The sequence below is a fragment of the Phragmites australis genome, chromosome 12, assembly GCF_958298935.1.
Source record: "Phragmites australis chromosome 12, lpPhrAust1.1, whole genome shotgun sequence".
Taxonomy (NCBI): domain Eukaryota; kingdom Viridiplantae; phylum Streptophyta; class Magnoliopsida; order Poales; family Poaceae; genus Phragmites; species Phragmites australis.
In genome coordinates this window covers 8,186,431-8,208,550 of record NC_084932.1, presented here as the reverse complement: position 1 = coordinate 8,208,550, position 22,120 = coordinate 8,186,431, and the positions used below count along the sequence as shown (strand labels likewise).

Sequence of the window (22,120 nt, the reverse complement as noted above, 5' to 3'; positions counted from 1 at the left end):
TAACTTGGCCGACAAAATCCACATCAATTCCATCATCATTACTCATGATTTGTGCAAGCCCTAGTACTTCAAATCCTCGCGGGTATGGGTATTATCATGGTCAGAGTACGGTCTTTTACATATAGTATTATCTTATCAAGTTCTATTTCAAATTCTCATTACAACGCACTATCAATTTGTTTATTAACATCTCTACACTCTATACATGGTTTGACTTCAAGCAGCAAGGGTATTTCTTTTTTACTTTTAGAAAGATCCAAAGTATTCCTCTGTTCGGCTATAGCTGTTGTTATGGCTTTGCTCAAGCTAGTATCCAAATTATTATCGTGCTTAGCTATTATATCTTGTTGTGTAATGCTAGGGTTTGAAATCGAACCAAACTGTTGTTTGGTTATTATAGTCGACAACCCCTTTTCATTATGCTTAGCAACCAACATCTCTTCTTTTTCCTTAGTAGCTACTGACATCATTCCCTTTTCACTAACCAACTGTTTGTACACAATAGTAGTCAGCTTTTCGATATTTGTTCTCGAACCTGATTGTTTACTTACATTATCTTATTTACCCAATCTTTTAGAATCATTAAGCATAGTATCACCAATAGATTTATCTACTGAAGCTATAGAATCAGATTGGGAAACAGATAATGTACTTGCAGATCATACCTCTTTTAGCACGGTATTGATGGATGAAAACTCCTTTATCTTAACAACGCTTTGCTTTTTTTCCGATAACACGAAAGCAGCTTCTTCCGTTGTTCTTGCAATTCTGCTTCAATCGCGCTATGATCTCCTTCAGATAATTCATCAAACGTAGACATGTTGCCACTATTGATGTCAGTTATACGCATGGGTACAACCCAAATGCCTTTATCTGTGACCAACAAATTAGAAACAATAGCTGGCCTTTGTTCTTTTGAGCTTGAATTTGGCTCTTTATATGATGAAGCCCAAATTCCTTTTTTCATATCAAATTGCCCTCCCCCCCCCCCCCCCCTAACCGAATTCACCATTTTAGCATTATTCAAGCTAGGTATATGTTCGGCTGTATGCAATGCTCCTGTAACACTATTACAATCAAAATTTCCTTCATGTAGCATGTAGGTCCATACGTGTTTGCTGATTTTTTGTTGATTCGGCTATAATGTGAAACCAGAGTAGAGACATTAAGTGTAGCACATAATCATGGTGTTTCATAACTTTGGGGCTACATATATGCAGTACTTTGCAAAGGAACCCTAAAATTTGCTTCCGACTATGACCCGTACAGGATACCGGAACCCATACGGGATACCAGAACTCTAGTGTTTCATACTTTAATGCAGAAATATGCCACGCCAAACACTGAGCTCCTCATGTGCAATATCCAGCGAGCAGCACCTAAGATACCTTGGTCATGGCGCTACGTCGTCATACCTTCGTTGTCACCCACGCTCAGGAGGGACCTCGTAGAAGCATGGATGGCCGACGGCTTGTCCTTGGTTGTCGAGATCAAGAACAGGTAGCAATGTAGATTGAAAAAGAGAAAGAGACTTTAGGAACTAGGAAAAATAAAAGTTAATTTAAATTGTGTTTAATCGATTAGATGATTTGTCTCAATCAACCATGACCCTCTCATATTTAAAGGACGGTAAGTCTTAGTCGTACAAGATCAGGACTTCTAATTCAAACCGAACAAGACTTACATATATGATTTGACCAGACCTTCAAATCTCTGAACTTTCTATGACTAACATATCTTTCCTAGTCAACCATGTAAACTCCCGTATATTTATCCAAGTATCCTTTATTATAGTTCAACGTTCTTGTATTCAACTACATGCTTGAGCCAAACATCTGCTCGTGTACTACCTGCTTAGAGACCAATCAGTCGATGTACCCATGTGCTCAAATCCGTCCTTCCACCTGTCCAACTGCTGAAATTTGTGTTCGGAGATCACCGTGGTCGCTGGTCGTTGTCGCTGGTCGCTGGCTCGAAGATCACCTCTACATATTCGACCAAGTCCAATAATATCTTATTGAGTCGATCATCATTGTAATGACCATTATAGATGTCAAATATTGTCATCAACAATATGGTTCATGAGCCAAGATGGTTAAGTTTCAGTTATCTACCGAGTAATTTGCAGTCATCATCGAGGAACAAGAGTTCATCAGATGTAGGCAGATCTATTGAAGGAAGTTCAGAAAGATCGACACGTCACTCTTGAATCATAATTAGTTGAAATAACCTGGTGAATTTCATAATAGTATTTTACATAATGCTCCTTTCAGTTGCAAATCATTCATGATGCATCATATCATAGCGCCAAGGAGGCAGAAGCCAACTTGTTTTAGCAGTTTACCACAATCCTAGGCACACTACTTGATAACATACAGAGCCACGAAATACTATAACCAAATATATCCACATGGCAAGGATGGTGGTGTGAGTTCGCTAGGAGCCAAGAACCCTGCATTTTCGATCTTCTCGTCCTATATATGCATGCTTTGAACCATACGAAAATGTCTTTTAGTCCTAAATATTCAGAAATGTAGGAAAACAGGTAATGAGAAAATGTGGCCAAAAAAACAAGTGGGGAAGAAGGCTCCATAGCCATTAGACATTGAAAAAAGAAGAAGAAAGGAGCGCAACACAACAAGTTTCAGAATTTGCAGAGTTTCAGTAATAGTCAGCTCACATCTTTGCTGTGGAGTAACTCTGTTGAGCAAAGTGCAGAAAGAATTATGTCCTAAGCAGCTTGAAGTGCATGGAAAGTTCCAGTGACATTCAGTACCATTTTCATTTGTTTTTCATTTTTTACAAGGGTTGCTCTCCAAGCTGTTACAAGTCACTCTACTACAGTGTGAGTCCAGGTAAACAATCAAGACTACATATGGAAACTCCATCACTCAACTTGGTCTACGATAGTTGTTGCTTGGTTCTTTCCCATGACCCATTGTTCCTATATTACCATTTGCTTTCCTGTTTCGCCAAACATCTACCTTTACTTTCCCATGACCTGAAACTCACATGTTCAGAAATCAGTTATGGACAGTTAAATTGATTTTTATGGGCCGTGCATGTTATTTTTTTCATTGATTAGATGTTTGGCACATGAATAGTCTAGAATGCTACATATTCAGTGCAGGAAATGTATATAGCATGGACCATTTCATTTGAAATTCTAGGAAGATCTGTGGAACGCACTATTATGGGCAGAGATTGTCAAATAGAAATAGGTACTGAAAAAGCATCTGTCATATTCCTTACTTCACATGCGAAAATAATGTTCGATTACAACTCATGCACTCAAACGTATGTTATAAAATCAAGATTTTAAAGAGTAGTGCACCTTGATAACAATGTGACACCAAAGAACAAACATATTTATGAGTTGAAAGCTCCTGAAACAGCATAGATGAAGTCTAAGAAACCAGTCCCCTTGAGAAAACCTTTGCCAGTTAAAAGTTCAAAATCTATCAATAAGAGAAAGCCAATTATAGCAGCTTTTCCATTGATCAGTTCATTCACACTGGTGAAACCAAAACCTCCAACATCCTCATCAACTATCATTCTCACCTGAAAATGCAAAGGGATATGATTTAGCTGTAATGTTCAGTAAAATCCTCATTTCATGACAATGAGGGTAGACTAAAGTTAATTATAAATGAAGGAATCATCTGGAACATAGAAAATCAATGTCTAAAGATTGTTTTCAGTGTAAGAGTAATAGATCATAGAAGGGAAAAGTGATACCTCTTCCACATTGACATCAGACGCAGTAACCCCAGGTTGAGCTTTCCCACTGAAAACAATCTCTGCTGATCCTGCACTTTCAGCTCCACTGATGCTGATATATATGTTTTCTTCATCGGTTTTCACACGGTACACGAACAGTTTCCTCAAAGCAGGTGTAAGAGCCCTTAAAACAGGATTTTTTGGATACCATTCTTTTATTTCCCCAGAACGAAGATCGAATGTACTGTCTGTTGAAGGGCAAACAATACAGCCATCCTGAAAGACAAAAAGAACATAAGGTCACATCTATAACATCGAATTATCTCAGTTAGACAAGTCATATTCAGTAAAGAGAAAATAAAAAAAGTGTTCTGCACCAAAGTCAAAGAAAAAATCACGTACACTTCTTTGTCAGCAGTGTGGAGTAGACACAATGCATGAAAGAAAACTTTAAGAATCTTCCATGATAGAGTTGAGGAGGTTAAAGCTTGATATGGCCGAGTGGAAAACAATCTCAAACATTTCAGACTTGTAACATGTACAGAAAACGGAAGCAACATAGTGCAATAGGCAAGACACAGGAGTATCTGAGACAAGTGTCTTCTTTGTGAGAAATTTCATTCTTTCCTGAAGTGGGGTGTGGCGTGCATGTGTGGGTGTAGGTGGATGCAATTTTTCCCGGACATCAAGTTCCTAAACTCACGTAAAGATGCATTTTTGTACAGACAAAACAGACCTAAAGTTGACACTTCATCACACTAAGCAGACAATGTAGAAACACTTTTGTAACTTTTGTTTGAAATTCTAGAATCAACAAGGGAACTACATGGCACTTCGCATGTTTGGTAGTCGATTCTTACGATTCCAATACAACCTTAAGGCTACTGTGGTTCATGGCCATCAGATTGCACACTTTGAGACAGCATTCAGGAGAATAGAAGTACAGGTCATGCTTACAGAAGTATTTTGTAATGGAAGGGTATTCTAGAATAACTACAAGCAAGCCACAATCTTTTTGTTTCGTGATTCACCACGCCCCGTTTGTATGTGAGGATTTCCTAGGAAAGGAGACGTCAAAACTTCAGCGTATGACTAAAGAATCCAACGTTCCAAGCAGACCGGATATTTCGCACGACTATAGAATCTGTCTTTACCCAACAATACACCAAAGAAGCATGCAACATACAAACGCCTAGCTCACTCCAGGCACGAAACGACAGCTGATCAGTAATCAGGTACGCGCCGCGCAGGCAGGCATTCGGCCGAGCAGGTTACGAGCGCAACGCACCTGGGTGAGCTTGGCGTTAAGGAGCCCCTCTGTGTACGCGCCCTCGGCCGGGGATCGGTTCTCGATGGCGTAGACTTGGTCCTTGTACCAGAGCAGCAAGATCTCCTCCCCGTCCTGTACGATCACCCGTCGCTCCCCGCGTGGTAGCGCCGCCAGCGGCACCACCGGCACCCAAGACGCACCTCCGCCTCCCCCGTCCTGCGGCGGCGCGGGCGCCGAAGACGGCTCGGCCCCGGACACCTCGGCGGCGCGGCAGGCGAGCCTGGAGGTGTTGTGGCAGTGCCGCGCGCGGAGGGAGACGGCGACAGCGTAGCGGACGCGCGCGGCGGGGCGGCGGCGGAGGAAGGAGGAGGAGGTGGTCGCGGTGGCTGTGGTGATGGCCGCCATGGAGAAGAGAGCGGAGGGAGGCGTGAGAGAGGGGTGGGGCTAGGGTTTGAGGAGGAGGAGGAGGTGGGGAGGCTGGGGGTGGTGGTGGTGCGGGGTGGAGCGTCCATGGCCACAGGTTGGGGATAAAAGCGGGAAACGGAGCGTGGGGAAGAGAAGCGGACACCTTTATAGGTTGCTGTCCAGTGGCCTCCAACTGCCGAGAACCAGTGCGCGCTCAATCTAGAGCCTTTTCTCGAATTTATATATTTTTTCCTAACTTTTTTTCTGAAATATATAAATTTAAAGAGAATTCGATGAAATAGTTTAAACTTTGTGGGATTCAAGAGAACTTTAGTATTTCTATTTTATTCAAGCTTTCTTTCAGAACCAGTTTGGTTGCTCTATGCCCTAGCCTGGAACGAGACGAGCTTTCATTTTGTCGCATGGACAGATGTTACATAAGACTATAGAAAAAGTATTAATATAATATTTATCAGTGGCAGACCTATATTGGTGCATAGGTATGCAATTGTATACCTATTTTTTAAAGAAAAAATTGATTATATGTAGCATATATTAGACATAAATATAGTACGCATCTAATTGAATCTAAAACTCATAACATTAACTTTCTATCAAACGTCCACTGTCGACTCATCCTCACTTCAGCATGCTCCCATCGGTCTACAGCCCACGCACAAACACACATAATCACCCACCAGCCTAGTTACCCTTCGCTAGTTTGCTCCCTAGCAATTTTCCATACCCATCCTAGAAATCTTGGGTCCGCCACTAATGTTTATTATGCGTAAATATATTCTAAGCAAATTTTGTCGTAGGGCACTCACACTTTGCGATTTCTGTTGCAAGACACCGAATTTTTCACTCTTTACAAAAAGACACTGCCTAACTATAGATATTTGCTGATAGACACCGTATTCAATAAAATAATATTCTCAAGGGTGAACATGAGAGAGAAACGCAGTGCAATGTCTATTTTGCCCTTGTAATGTTTGTCGGTGGGGCTCACTTGTCAGAGCTGTTGATGGGGCTCACCTAGCTGCAAGCGCAAGGCGCCGAAGAAATAGTACAACGGCAGGAGCAACCCGTGGTCGTACCAAATCACTAGCACAAACACCTAAGTCTTCTCAAAATTGGCCCAACGCCCAATACGCATCCGGCCTGGCTCCCAGATCTCTCTCTCCCTCTCTCCGAATCAAGCCAAGTCCATATTAGGTCTCCACGAGAGCATGCACACAAAAGAAATCGAGCAGAATTCTACTATTTCCCTATCTCCGAAGTCGTGCCACAACGAGCCGCTTTTCCCCACAAACTGGCGATGGATCCTGGGAGTGGTTTCTTCTCCAAATCGAGGCACCGAATCTGGGACTTGGTGAGTGTGGGAGGAGAAGAGCGAGAGGCGAGGATGGCGCTGGATCTGAGACGGGTCAAGCATCTTGGCCGAGACTGATGCTGTGTGTGCATAGCCCCGATGGTGGATGTGTTAGCGACACCGTACAGGACAAGAAGAGGAATCGTGTGAGGAGATCAGGCACAGGAGATCGGGCCGCTAGTCGAAACCTAACCCGCGCACGTTAGGCCGAAGTTGGGTCTATCAGTGAGCATGCGGGCTCAGCCCATGTAATGAATGGAGAGGATAAAAAAACAATCATAAGGCGGAGGTAAGGACACGACGCATTTAATGTCTAATGTACACAATACAATTCCTCTCTAAATCCTCCTAAACCCAAAACCTCTTTCTGTGTTCTTTGTGTTGTTCTTCTAATTCCACCGAGTAGTTCTTACAATCTAATATCAAAGACCTCATCTCCTGGTGTAGAAGAAGGACGACAATTGGCGTTTAGGTGTCGACTATCATCAGTTGAATGCACTATCAGTCAAAAGTAAGTATTCAGTTCCCATAATTGACAAATTTCTCAATGAGTTATAAGGCTGAGCGAGGGAGAGGAATTCAAGACCATGTTTCAAATGTGGACCAGTCACTATGAATTCTGTGTCATGATCTTTCAGATTATCGGGTGCTCCAGCCACATTTCAAAGCGCCATGAACACCACATTGTCTAGACTGCTCTGCAAGTGCGTTCCCGTATTCTTCGATGATATTTTGATCAATAGTAAGTCCTTCGATGAGCATTTGCTTCACATTGAGAAGGTCTTACATATTCTTCGCACAGATCAGTGGAACGCCAAACTGTCGAAATGCACCTTCGCATAACAGCACATCGCGTACCTGGGACATGTGGTCAGTGCCGCTAGGGTTCAGACAAAAGAATCAAAGATTGCGACAATCAGAGATTGGCCAACACCAAGTTTCATTAAAGAATTGCCCAGTGTTTTGGGCCTTGCTAGTTATTATCGTAAGTTTGTGCTCCCATGTGGTTCAATCAGCAAGCCTCTCACTGATATGGTGCACAAACACAGTTCGTTCATCTGGACATCACAGATGGAGGCAACATTTCAAATGCTCAAACAAGCACTGATCACAGCACCAGTACTCGCCTTTCACAGCAACACCATCGGTGGAAGCTTCGGATTTCCATTCACGTATCGTTGTATAAAGAAGGTGTTCACTTGGAGCGGCATGAAAGTGCAAATCAATGAATTGGTTACATCCTGCCAAATTTGCCAACAAGTGAAACAGGATCGCGCCAACTATCTAGGTTTACTCCAACCTCTTCATGTTCCTACTCAGTCTTGGCAAGTTATATCACTCGATTTTGTTGAAGGCTTACCTCGTTCAGGCTGATTCAATGCTCTGCTAGTAGTGGTTGACAAATTTTTGAAGTATGGTCATTGATGATTGAGGAATAGGTGACTAAATTCTTGTTAGACGGTTTGTAATTCTGTCCGACTCGAGCACAACTAGTATCCACATGGGATTCGGTTGCCTTGCATTGGCTAACAAGATGAATGACTCTCTATCGACTACGGCTAGACCTAGGGAAGCACTAGGACCCCTACATAAGGCGGGGACCTAGACCTCTAGAGGGGGAACTCAACAGACCAACGCATACGCAACTCAACGCAAGCAGCAGCAGGACCATAGCCATCGGAGATATTCGGTGACTTCAACCCTAGATTAGCTTAGATCCGACCTTCTCTATTGTAATAGGTCTAGCCACTTTGTTTGTACTCAATACAATTCATATACATCATCATCCACACATGACATAGGGTATTACTTCACATCAAGGGTCCAAACCTGTCTACATTGTGTGTCTTGTTTCCTACTTGATCCCTGATCTCGAAGGTACACCAGTTCAATTATGGATGTATTGTCGAGAACTAATCTTCGATAGTTGACACACTAGTTAGGGGCCTTCATCTGTTTCAATCATGTCTCAAGTGCGCGCTCGCGTCGAATTCTCCAACACCGGCTTCTATGACCACTTCAGGTCGGTGGCAGTCATCTTCGCATCACCTCCTACCAGCTCTAAAATCATCTTTGGAACTATGGCATACCGCTAGGATGATCAAAGTAGATTGATCTACACCGGTATTATCGAGTCTAGCACATTAGAAGCATACCACAAGGTGGGGCACCTCGACTGGGATCACAAGGAGCCTAACGTTCTTCAGTTCATGGACATCGACAACGACGATGATCACGAGAGCAATGATAACGACTCCACCAATAGCTAGAGTAGTCGAACAGATCAATTCGTGTTCATAGCTGGAGTTGTCGATGATACACCTATTGAACAGAACTCGGAAGATCCAGACGCTATGGTAAACAATGGTGAGGGAATCCCTAAGATCCAATGGCAGCGGCCATTGTCTTAGGTGCTGGTATTGCGGAGGAGGTACCACCGGCATTGTTCCTGACACCACTCTTCATCGATGGACCGCAGAAGGTCGATTGGACCCTGGTGTTCGACGATGACTTGCCATGGAAACACCTCCCGGTCAAGTGCTTCCCCTAGCAATAGCTCCAAGATCAAGAAACGAGCTCCCTCGAAATAGTGACCATGGGGTGACATCGGCTCGACTGCAGCTGAGTATTGGCAGTGGTGCCTTCAGTACTCCCGAGGCCAATGTCTAGGGTGCACATCTAATTCTAAGATCTTTCCCAGAGTTGGATCCGGCGAATCCCTTAACCCAGATGGTCAACCGGCTGAAGACTCTGCTCGATACAGCTCAGATCCAAATTGCTTAAGTAAATAACCCTAGCGGCTCTAGGCACCCCAGCCGACAAGGCACTGGTTCGAGGAGTCAAGGACGTGAACATCCCCGAGTTGAGGGATCACAAATGGGAAGCTCGGGTTGTCAAGCTCGACCACAGCCCTATAGGCTGAACTGTAACTGCCTTATGCATATGCATAGAAAGCAGGACAACCTAAGGATCCACATCCCTCACAACAGGCACGATTTACAGGAGGTAATTGACAATCGCCATGAGGAGCGTCGTGAGGACGATCGATGTTGTAGCAACTACAGATCTCTAAGATGAGATGGTCGACATGATTCCCCTGTCCGTAGGAACAAGCGTGATAGCACTCCCCCATCACCTACTGAGGAGTTGAACGGAGGTTGGGAAGCCTTTGCACCTGAGCTCCGATTGATACGATGGCCCGAGAAGTTTAAAGCAGGTCCGATTCAGAAATACGACAGGATGCTCAACCCCAATGAGTTGTTATAGATCTACACCATTGTCATTTGAGGGGTTGGCGGTGATTATAAGGTAATTGCCAATTACCTACTAACCACCTTCGATAGACCTGCAAGGTCCTGGTTGTTGAACCTTTCCTCCAACTCGATCCGATCGTGGGCCAAACTGAAGGCTCAGTTCATTGCCAACTTCAAGGGTACATTCGAGCGCCCGGGAACAGAAAAAGATCTTCATCAACTGAACCAAAGTAAGGACAAATCTCTTTGTGACTTCATCTGGAGGTTCAGTGACAGACGCAATACGATCTCGCACATCTCCGATGGGCCAATCGTCATTGTCTTCAAGAGAGGCGTCGAGGACAGAGATCTGGTCGGGAAGTTGCCTACATGGAAGATCAATACAATCAAGGAACTCTTCGAGGTAGCCGAAAAATGTGCAAAGCGTGCTAAAACTGAGGCACACACCAAGAACCCTCAGTCTACCAAGGACAAGTCCGCGTCTTCAAAGAATGAGGGGAAGAAGAACAAACCTGGTGACAAGCGCAAGGGTAAAGACACGACCGTAGCCGCGGTTGATAGGAGCAAGCCATGCAACATTGGAGATAACAAGGGCCTGAACCGTAGTGGCAGGAAGTGGTGTCCCGGTCATCAGACCAGCCAGCACGACTTTGATAAGTGCCACGTTATCAACAAGAAGCTTGAAGATAAGCTAAAGGTTGCTATTGCGGAATATCACAGCAAACAGATCAAGCCGGACGCTAAGGATGATGAGCCAAAATTCTACGGGGCCACCAGAACTTGGCACACAAGACAGTCAAAAGGGAGGTCAACCTAGCTCTAACTGGACCTCCCTGATACCTCAAGTGGTCGGACATTCCGATCACCTTCGATCAAGCTGACCACCCATCTTATTTCAACCCATAGCGTCCAAGCACGCACGCACACATTTGCTCACTGGGCCTCCCCGATACCTCAAGGAGGAGGAATCATGTGAGAAGATCAGGCCAGGAGATCGGACCACAAGCCGAAACCCAATCCACGCACATTAGGGCCGAGTTGGGTCCATCAGTGAGCATGCAGGTTCAACACATGTAGCAAACTGAAAGGATAAAAAGACAATCGTGAGGCGGAGAGGACATGACACATTTGATGCCTCTAACATACACAATACAATTCCTCTCTAAATCCTCTTAAACCCAAAACCTCTCTCTATGTTCTTCCTATTCTTGCTGTTCTTCTGATTCCACCGAGTAGTCCTTATAGGATGGATGCATAGTCTATTGGCGCTGCAGAGAAAACAGAGGAGAGCAAAGTAGGGGATAGATGGAAATAAGGAAGAAGGAAGAAGGGGGTATTTTGGTCATTTAAATCTGTTTATCTTATCTCTTCTCCTCAACAAAAGTCTACCATTTTGCAGTGTCTTTCCCAAAGATAAAAAATTTCAATGTGTAGGAACTAAAACTATCACCATGATCATCGCTCAATGCGGTAGCAGCACTCATGCTATGCCGATCGATGAGCTGTTCCTGAGCAAATGCCATGACGCCCGTTGAAGAACGGGGAAAGGTGGTCGGTGCGGAGTTGCAGACTTTTGGCCTGTGCGTGCAAGCTGTTGGAGGAAATGCACGGTCGACAAGGTGTGGGATGTCGTCCGTAGCACTATTGGGATCTGCGGGCATTTGTGTTGTGTGCTGACACTTGTAGGGGCTTTGCTTAAGAACCTAGGAAGGGGATTGAATCAACGATCAGCGCACAAGATGAAGGTTGAGGATGAAGCTTGCCCCCTTTGGCTGCAAGTTACTAGTGTTATCAGGGCACAGATATGGGTGTCGGAATTCGATTTAGATTTAGGTGTCCGATTCGGCAAAAAAAATTTGGATATACAAAATACAACTTGAAATTCGATATGGGTGTCAAAATCTGACTTAGATTCAGAGGGTCCAATTTGACAAAGTGGACATAGGAGCCAAACCATAATGTTAAATTCCATCACCTATGATGTAGCTACTCTAGCATGGCTACAAGTGCATTTTGGAAATCACTTTAAGCTTCGGTGTCCATTTTGAAAAAGAATTGTATGAACTTCAGTTTTAATCTTAGTACAAGACGATAACTGAAGTCTATGAATTGAAACTGAGGTCTGTGTATGATCTTGCCATCTATAAATAGATCACCTGGCACAAGTGGTGCTTTAATCTTAGTACAAGCCGACAACTAAAGCATATAATTTGGGTCAAGATGAGAACTCAACTGTAGGATGAACGTTCAACACATAGAAAAATTTGGAGCATGAAAGGACCTTAAAGGCTGGATCTAGCCTGACAAATGAAATTTCACTGAACAAGTAAGAAACAATAATTACCAACCTCCGTAATCCTCCTCCATAATCCTTGTTGGGAACACCCAAATATGAATCAGGTAGCACCCAAAATCAGCAAAATTAAATTCAATTCAAACATCATTGTGCAAAAGAATCTTACATAAAATTAGACCCGTCCAAGTCCAAATTTCACCTTTAACTTTGTACGATAACTCCTCTAAAATCAAAGCCCCAAACCCTGTGTAGGTTGTAGTGCAGACTGAGAGATTTTCTTCTTTGCTTCGTCCTCACTGCACAATAGAATCTCAGTGAATTGTGTGGGCGCGGCGGTCGGCGGGTTGTCGCCTCGTTGGGCGCGGCCGAGCGGGTCGGCGGGCAGCAGCATCATCCCAGGATCCGCAGGACGGGGATTCCTGTTGGCCCGTCAACGCCGATGGGGATTTGGGGATGAGGATGGATTGTGATCGATGGCAAGACACTGCGTTTGTGCAAACTCTCAGGACCTGTTTGGAAAGAGGGTATTGGGTACTAATCCTAGAGCAACCCCCCATCTTTCCAACTGGCCCTCAGTTTCTTCAAGTGACCAGTTGGATTGGATGGAGTAGTCAAGTAATGTAATTTGTTCCCCCATCCCTTCTCCCTGTAGCAGATCGGCGGCTGCTTTCAGAACACTGCAGCCGTTTGTAATCTCGTTCGATGTTTAACCTTACAATACAAAATTTTGGTGCGTGTTTCGCCCACTGTTGCGTCGTTAAGAACAGGAAAAATCTCAGAAGCAATGTTGCATGCTGCCGTATCTCAACTCTCAAGTCAGCAGAAGAAGCGAAAAGTCAGAGCTGCCATTTTGGCGTTCAGAGAATAACTTCTCATAGATCCATTTAGGCTGCGAAATTGCGCGGCCATTTTCCAGATCCGGAGTTCTGTCTTCCTGAAGCTTTTGAGGAAACAAAATGAAGAAATGCAACGTCGAGATCAGATAGTATGTTCTATGACATTTCCCCAATGAAAACTACTTCACTGAAAGAAACAAAAGGCGTCAAAATTGCTGACGCTACCGGTTGCAAATATGTGATCCTGTCATATACAATATATGTATTCCAGACTAAATCTAACACTTGTGATAAAAGAAACAAAATTAGTAGCACCGAGAAGATGAACTGATGGAGGAATGCCTGTAGCAGATGTCAATTTGCAGGGAAAAAATTCTATGTAACGGTGCTGCAAATGGCTCATGCAGCACCGCTTGGATAGCCATCATATGTCCTCGATGTGGATCTCAAACTGGTGGATCTCTTCCAACTAAAAAATTATCCTACATACTAATTACTTGACATATATGATTAGCATTAACACTACTGCAGAATACCTCATATATATGATTAGCATTGACACTACTTGACATATATGATTACTCGGCACTGAAAATCACTATCAGTGTCGGTTCCATTCACGAACTAGCACTAATAATGAATTCTCAATGCCGGTTCCCTGTTAGAAACTGGCACTAATACTGATTATCAGTATCGGTTCTAAAATAGAACTAACACTCTTAGATATTCGGTAACAAAAAAATTGCACAATCCAAAATGCATCACATGCACATGCATCTATTCTTCTAATGTTTAAGTCACAATAAACACTTAATACATTAATTCAAAGTACATGCATTTCTAAAATTACATCAAATATCATTATATGCATAGTTGATATCAAAAATTTCAACTCCAAATATTACATCAAAATGATTCAGTGCATAAATGAGCGCACTAGCTGTTGCTTCAAACGAAAGTTCCATTGGATTTCCATAAATAATGAAACTGTTACTATCACACTAAAACTTAAGGTGTAAATGGTAATTTTCTTCCGGGACCTTCTTGCATTGAGTACCAAGTAATATATACCCCCACTAGTGGGCAAGAAGATGTAACATTGAAGTCAAGCTACGATCCATCCACATCCGAGTGTTCCAGTAAAAATCCTATAGACAAATAGCAAAAATATAGAGAAAAAATTTAATATCATTGGAATAATCCTATCTACAAACTATTGGTTTATGTCACCAACCGTTTCAGCTGCATGTAATCGCAAGAGCCTAGGAGTCATTGCAAGAGCATCCTCGTTCTGTTCAAGCGCTTTCAATTTGAAATAGCTGTAGTCCAGAAATAAGTATCTAAGTTGCAGGTTAACCGATTGTAGAAGTGTATGAACAACACATCTTTCAGCCATAAGTCTTTGGTCTGTTTTAGAGCTTGATGCTGTTAAAGTGATATATCTTTCTTTAGCAAAAGCAATGCTAAAAGAGATAGTGATATTCATTTTATTGTTATCAGCCAATATGGTCATCATCACATGTGGTGTGCCACCAATGTCCACAATAATGTCATGTAGCCCTTGTAGATAAGGAAGCATCTATATCAATCAGCATGTTAGTTTCTAAATTTGTTAGCTGCAAACTATAGTATTAACTGACCTTCTTATAATTTATAACAAAGGGATTTTCATCTCTGAGCATGTAGATATACCTAAGGGAAGTCATAGGTACGTCTACATGCCTAGAGAAAAAAAAACTCAATGCCATATCAATCGGCACATGTGGATATCTCGCAATTATGTCAAGTCATCAATTGCAGAACAAGGAAGTACCAAACTAGTTACTCATTGGGAAGTCATAGTAATATCTAAAACACCGATATAGCGATACACATCTAATATCATGATATACACATCTAATAATAAGCTAACATATTTTGAACTAAAATATATATCTAATTTCAGGATCTAAATTGGCTAACTAAAATTGCTAACTACAATTTGCTAACTTAAATTTGAGAACTAACCCAGGTGTTTCATTGCCCTTCTGGGTAGGAAGGGGATACGCCGTTGAGGATTTGGAGGCCGGGAGTACGAGGGTGGTCACCCGGAGCCGGGCGGTCGGATAGGATGGAGCGGCCACCTCCACGCTGCCTAGATCTACGCCCTCCATGTCCACTACCGCTGCTGCTCACCATGGGGACGTCAAGGAGGCGATGAGGAGGCGATGGTGGGCTGGCGCACGATGAGGACGAGGAGGTGGCGATGGGCTGACACACGACAAGGATGAGGAGGCGGTGGTCAGCACGCGACGAGGACGAGGAGGTGGTGGCGAGCCGATGCACGACGAGGACAAAGAGGTGGCGATCAACGCGCGATGAGGAGGAGGAGGAGGCGGTGGGATGATGCACGACGAGGACGAGGAGGCGGCGGTCGGCGCACGACAAGGAGGAGGAGGTGGCGGGTCGACACACGATGAGGACGAGGACGAGGAGGCGACGAGCCGACTCGCGACGAGGAGGCTGCGGACGGGGAGGAGGTGGCGGTCGGGGAGGACGAGCGGCATCAAGCTGAATGGAGCAAACGAGGAGAGCGGTTAAGTGCTGTATATAAATATAACACAGGCATCAGTGCCGATTCTAGTTCCAACTGACACTGATAGTGACTATCAGTGCTACTTTTAGTTTCAACTGGTACAGATAGTGACTATCAGTGGTAGTTCTTAAACTCCCACGCGTGAGCAATAATTGAGGCGCCAAGAACCATCACTGATAGGCACTATCAGTGCTGGTTCTTGGCGCCTTAATTGAGGGTTCATACGCGAGAGCTTAAGAACCGGTACTGATACGTCAACAATACTGGTTACACTCGGACAGATACCGATGAGGCGCTACTTATGACATGTTCTGTAGTAGTGTGAGTTGACCTCGTCCACCGATTTGAGATTCACATTGGGGATAAGTGGTAGCCATTCAGACGGTGCTGCAAAGAGGCGTTGCATAAATTTTTTGTCCAATTTCCCTATTGCACTACTGCTGGGCACATTGTTGAAGCTTTAAAGGCAAATTCCTGTGGTGAAAATTTGGTTCTACACTTCTTCAAAATTATGGGGTAAGTGATCTTTAGTTCTTCTTTATCTCTAACCCCACTTCTTTGTTTAATATTTCACATAAGTCTTACTACGTGAAAAACAGTCAATGGAAACACGAAATTAGTTACGTGTCATAACTTTACCCGTCATTAACGATAATAGTGATGGGTCATAGTTGTGACCCATCACTAATGATGATTTATCAGTGACGGGTCATCCTAGGCCAGTCATTAGTGACGGGTCATCCTAGACCAGTTATTAGTAATATGTTAAGTTGTGACCCGTCACTACTAATAATAAACTCATTAGTGACGGGTCATCCTAGGCCCATCATTAGTAACAGGTCAAGTTGTGACCTGTCACTAATGATAGTATTTTTATTTTATTTTTCTCGTGCGGCACCAATGACTTTATTGGTGACGGGTCACTGTTATGACCCGTCACCAATGACCTATGGATGAAATAAGAGGAAAGCCCGAAAGCCCAATCTTGATGAGAATATAAATGTGACAAATGAGCATTTAATTGCAACAAAATATGAAGGTATTTGAGCCAACCATAGTCAACAAGTTTTTAAATCTAAGTTTGCAAAATGAAAGAATTTATCCACACATAAGCAAAATCAAGAACATAACAAAAGAAAAGGAGAAAAAAAATTGTGATGGGAGAGATGCATTATTAGATCTGTTGGTGCTTTTAGGTAATTGCTCATGAAAACTGCTTGAGAAAAGAAATACATATTGCAATACAATGGGAGTATTTAACAACTCCAAATTTGATAGTTTTAACTTCAGCAGAATCACCATAAGGCTTTCTAGAGGGAAAACCCAGCCAAGTAGTTCTATATTCACTAATGACTAATTCAAAACTATTTTATATTTTTTTTCTCACCTCAGCAGCACTAGAATAGGAACCATTGTACATTTTTGCTCAAGTTTGATGTAAGGGGGCAAAAACTTTAGGGGGCGAGAACTCAATCTTCCAAGATGAATTTGACCTCAAAAAATTTGTCAAAACTGACAAAGTCAGAAAGAAACGAATGTAACTTTTTCCGTAGATGTCCGTAGATTAAAAAAAGTTGAAATCAGAGTCTATATGCAAAAGTTATGCCCGTTTTACCGAAGGCACTCCGGGTCACTAATCAAATTGTGATCATTTAGATAAGATATTTAGAAATTCATAAAATATTTGTACAAATTTGGATAAAGAAAAATTCTATATGTAAATTTATAACCCTTGATAAAATTTGACAAAATCAGTCATTAGTGACGGATCAAGATTATGATCCGTCACTAAAGTTCAGTCATAAGTGACGAGTCATGGTTCTGACCCATCAATAATCAGTCATAGGCGATGGGTCACCTTCAGCAAAGAAGGTTAAAAGGATAAAATCTCTGATGTCTATCACTACATGATAGGTGCAGTGGTAAGGGAGCTATGCGTGCGAGGGGAGGTCGAGGGTTCGAGGCCCACGAAACGTAGAGTGAAAAATAGTTTGAAAAATGGTGTGGCTTGTGGGGCATATGAGATGGGCCCCTGCGTTGGCATGGTTCAGGTGAAAAAAATATTTTTTGACGTTTTTCGTGTCCAAAAAATACGTTCAGTCATTAGTGACATGTCACGATTATGACCCATCACCTATGACCTTATAAGTCGATCACAGCTATGACCCGTCATCTATGACCTCATAGTTGTCAGGTCGTAACCCGTCACTAATGATGACTCATCAGTGACGCGTTCAGGGTGACAGGTGCGGGACCCATCACTAAAGCTGGTTATCACCCATCACTGAAGCCCCTTTTCAACATAGTGTCTCACTTGTTTCATTTTTGTTAATGATTGTGAATAACCCTTAAATTAATATAATTCAATAGAGTTCACAAAAGGAATCTAAAGAAAACAAAGTGCAAAAGAGATTAGGGAATGTTCATCATGTTGTCCTAGAGTCCAAAACTCCTGATCCTATTTTAAGGATCAGTGACACCCTAAGGGGTTGTGAATTATGGTTTATAAAACCTGTTTGGCTCAAATTGACAAGATAAAATTAAATCAATTTATATCTAAATATGATCTAGATTTATCTAGTGTGGCCACACTATTGTAACAAAGTTTTGTACCCTAGGTTTCAATCATAGCAACTACATATGTAATTCTAGGAAAGGTAAAAGTGATGCAATACAAAAGGGCGGAATGTAAATAAGTTAGAGAGTACAAACTCTGCACGATGACTTCTTCTATTGGTATTGGTGACTTGCTTCTCACCGCTACTCCACATTGGAGGCCCTAGCAAGGGTCAACTCCCTGGTCGGCTAAATTTGTGGCTCTTTCCGTTAGAGATCACCACACAATGGTGGGTCTCCTACTAGACGCACCCGAATACTTACTGTCGTTTTTACTATGGTAATTATTCATCGCTCCAGCATAGGACACTCCTGCGACTCACAACTCTCTTGGCCGCTCCATAAACATGGTTGGAAGGTCTCACAAGACTCACCGCCGTCAAGCCATTTAGGTATAGGCAAACAATAGGAGTAACAAGTGTGGATCACTCACTTGTTCCAACTCTAGGCTAATCACCTAGCTAGATAGACACTAGGCCTAAACTAGCACTAATTAAGTCCTTAATCTTATACTAATTGTCTTGATCTTCAATTTCAACTCCAAGGTGACTCAAACCCTATCCAATATGTGCGTATGTATTGTTGTTGGAGTGAGCAACCTCACATGGCCAGTGGATGGAGTATATATAGAACCAACCCCAAAATTAACCGTTGAGAAGGAATCTACAAAATTCCTAATCACCATAACATGCGGTGACCTCACTGCATTGTGTGGTTACCTCGTGAAATTCGACCGTTAGAGCCTTATCAGAACCCACCACATCATGCAATGCCTCACCGCATCATGCCATGACCTTCTTGTCTGAAGCCTAAAACCTTTTGGAAATGAACTATGTTGCACCGTCCCATGGTCCACCGTATCATACACTGCCACCACATCATGCGATGACTAGGTTTCCAGGAGAACTTGTCCAATTCAAATGTTCTCAAGTCCTGATCTTCGTAGCCTCTCTTTATTGATATCTTGGGTCTTCATTCTAGTCTATTAGGGCTAGTCAATCCTAGTGTGCACCATCTACTAGTTAACTAACCTAAAGATACTAGATCAAGCTACTAAACTCAAACCTCTCTTCACACAAGTGATGCTATCAACACCATGATCACTTGACTACATAGTATGTCCTTATATCTTCTTGACATTACTACAGAAACCCCAAGATGACCAGCTATCACTGGGAGGTTCCATAACCTCCCATGGCCATTTTTTTTTTATAATAGAAGCTTTATTAACTCTCATCCTTACATCAATGGCCAATTAATGATTGATGTTGCTTGACCTGACAATGATGATTATACAACGTGTGTATGTATATATAGGTTTCATTGTTTCAAAGGGTGTGGCTAGCAATACCTGAAACTAGCTAGAAATACAGGTTTTGCATCTCGAGGGACAAAATTATCACTGTTGGTTCAAGGCTAAAACCAGGTAGTGATATCATAACTATCATTAATAGTTCATGTTACGAACGGGTAGTGATAAGGGTGTAGTTGTTGGTTTTGCAACCGATAGTGATAACCTGCAGTGATGTCAATAGGACTAACATTGTTTACTAGTATATAACGCTTAGTCTTATGGATGCTATTGATGAACTTAGGGCTACAAACATCTTGAAGGGATGAACATCAAGGTAAAAAAAGAGTTTCATACTACCCCATGATACCTGATTAGTGCCCATTCATAACATGCAAAAAAACACATTGACTCAATGGTAGGGCCCTTGATTTTTCACTACTCCCCCAGTGTTTATACACAGACATTAATAAAAACAAAATCTAAATATGAATTCACACACACACACAAATATCAAATAGCACAAAAGTTGTTCCACCAGACCAACCAAAAAAAAGGAAAGAAGTTGAGAATTAAATATTATGGATGTCTCTTTCTTGCTCTAACTCCTGCAATAGTTGTATATATCAATATCATTTTAGCATATTAGTGACTATCTCAAGGGCAAAATGACATTGCGTCCTTGTCCCTGTGGCTAGGAATGGCCAAGTGCCGGAGTCTGCTAGCCTCTTCCTTGATGTACCCCTCGCATAGGAATGCCCTCGAGAAGCTCTCCTCCGCCATGCTGTCCACGCCGTGGACCAGCACGTTCGTCTCCCCCGCCCCCGGCCGCCGAGCCTGCGCCGCAACCCGGCACCGGCGCGTCCACCATGATCACGTCCCACTCCGCCTCATAGAAAGCTGCCGGCAACCCGCGCGGCGCCAGCTTGCACGGTGAGCGCTCCAGTTGGTCAGGTGAGAGAGGTTCCGTCGGGGAGGACGCAGCGGCGACGGTGCATTCCGTGGAGTCGCGGAGGGCGAGGAGCTCGTCGGCGCCGTCGTCGGCGAGCGCGGTGGCGTGTTGTTGGTACGCGATGTGGTGGGCCTGAGGGCCTCGAGGTCCAGGCCGGCAGGGCGCGCGTCGCGGAAGGAGGCGATCCAGGCCGCGTCCGCCTCGAGGAAGAGCGTGCGGCCCCTGTGGTTCAGAGCCGCCCAGAGCGCGCTGCCGTGGCCGAGCCCGAACACGAGGAGGTTCCACGGCGCGCGCCGCGCCAGCACGCGCGCAGCCGCGCTGGCTTCGGTCTCAGTTTGCCGCGGGCGTCGCGTTGGACGTTGCGTAGTGGACCAGCGCCTCCGCGACGGCCGCCAGCACCTTCGTGAACTCGCGCTGCTGCTGCCGCCGACAGTGGTGCGTGGTGATCGACGTCGGCCGCGGGCGTGGAGGCAGCGACGCTTGCTCTGGAGCCGCGCGACGCGGGGGAGTGGAGGGTGCGGAGGGTGAGGAGGAGGAGGAAGGCAGAGCACGCGGCGGCGGCGAGGAGGAGGACGCGGCGCGGGGTGACGTGGTGCTTGAGCTTGGCCTTGGCGGAGACGAGGTGGTTCTTTAGCTTGGCCTTCCGCGCGTGCATGGGGCTCGTCATCGTGCACTACACTACCTCGCTATTGTTTGTGTGTGTGTGTGAGCTTTTTGAGTACCAGTACTGATTCCTCTGCCGGGGGGGGGGGGGGGTCATATCGTAATGGTTTGGTCTGGACTTTGTTGATGCTTGAAGGATCAGCAATATAGGCATGCAGCAGTGCAAGTACGTGAGGTGGGTGATGAGGACTAGGGACCTAATTGCGTGGCCGCACCAACCTGCCTCCCGACCACCGTCACCTGACCCGCCCCTGCCCGCACTGACGTGCCCACCTCAGGCTCCCGGCCACCACCGTGTCCCTGGTCCCGCGTGGGTTTGATTCCCGCTGGGTTCAGGGCCCGAGGCATATTTCCACCCGTTAAGCGATTCGGGTCTGGATCGGGTTTTCCGATTCGGATTTTAGATTAGGTGCGTTCTTACTGCACCCGACTCTGACCCGACTGATGCCAGGCCTATGCTTACTGAGAGGGGATCAATATACTACGTCATGAGGCATGCATCCCTCTAAGAGTTTAATCTGTACTTGGATTAAAGGATCCTCCAATTAAAAATAGTTACAGAATCATAAGTTATTAAAAAATTCTAATAAATAAATAGATATAGTATAGCACCTAACGCTATCAGAAGCTAGGATAGTTTATAATCAACACCGGCAAAAATAGGTGGATGCTCAGGGGCAGGCCCAGCATGGGACATGGCCACGTGGGTGTAGAGTTGTGCACTCAATTATTTTCTGCAAACAAAAAATATTGTTTAATTGCTAAAATATGTTTACATTCACTACTACAAAATACTTTATTCTAGACGGCTCAAAATCATCATGCCAGATGGTTTTTCTTCCGCTTGTCATAAAGTGTTGTGATGACTCC

At 44.0% G+C, this 22,120-nt stretch overlaps 1 protein-coding gene and 1 pseudogene across 1 annotated transcript; both read right to left on the bottom strand.

The window, feature by feature from the left end:
• Nucleotides 1-2,746: 2,746 nt before the first annotated feature.
• LOC133886786 (uncharacterized) lies at nucleotides 2,747-5,507 on the bottom strand. The gene is made up of 4 exons (XM_062326624.1): nucleotides 5,009-5,507; nucleotides 3,739-3,996; nucleotides 3,335-3,561; nucleotides 2,747-3,001 (listed from the first exon to the last, which is right to left on the bottom strand). Exons 1-3 carry the CDS (start codon nucleotides 5,393-5,395, stop codon nucleotides 3,370-3,372), a joined length of 837 nt encoding a protein of 278 aa, XP_062182608.1. The 5' UTR covers nucleotides 5,396-5,507; the 3' UTR covers nucleotides 2,747-3,001; nucleotides 3,335-3,369.
• A 14,555-nt stretch (nucleotides 5,508-20,062) lies between these two features.
• On the bottom strand, nucleotides 20,063-21,323 carry LOC133886998 (glucuronoxylan 4-O-methyltransferase 3-like; annotated as a pseudogene).
• Between the last annotated feature and the right edge of the window lie 797 nt (nucleotides 21,324-22,120).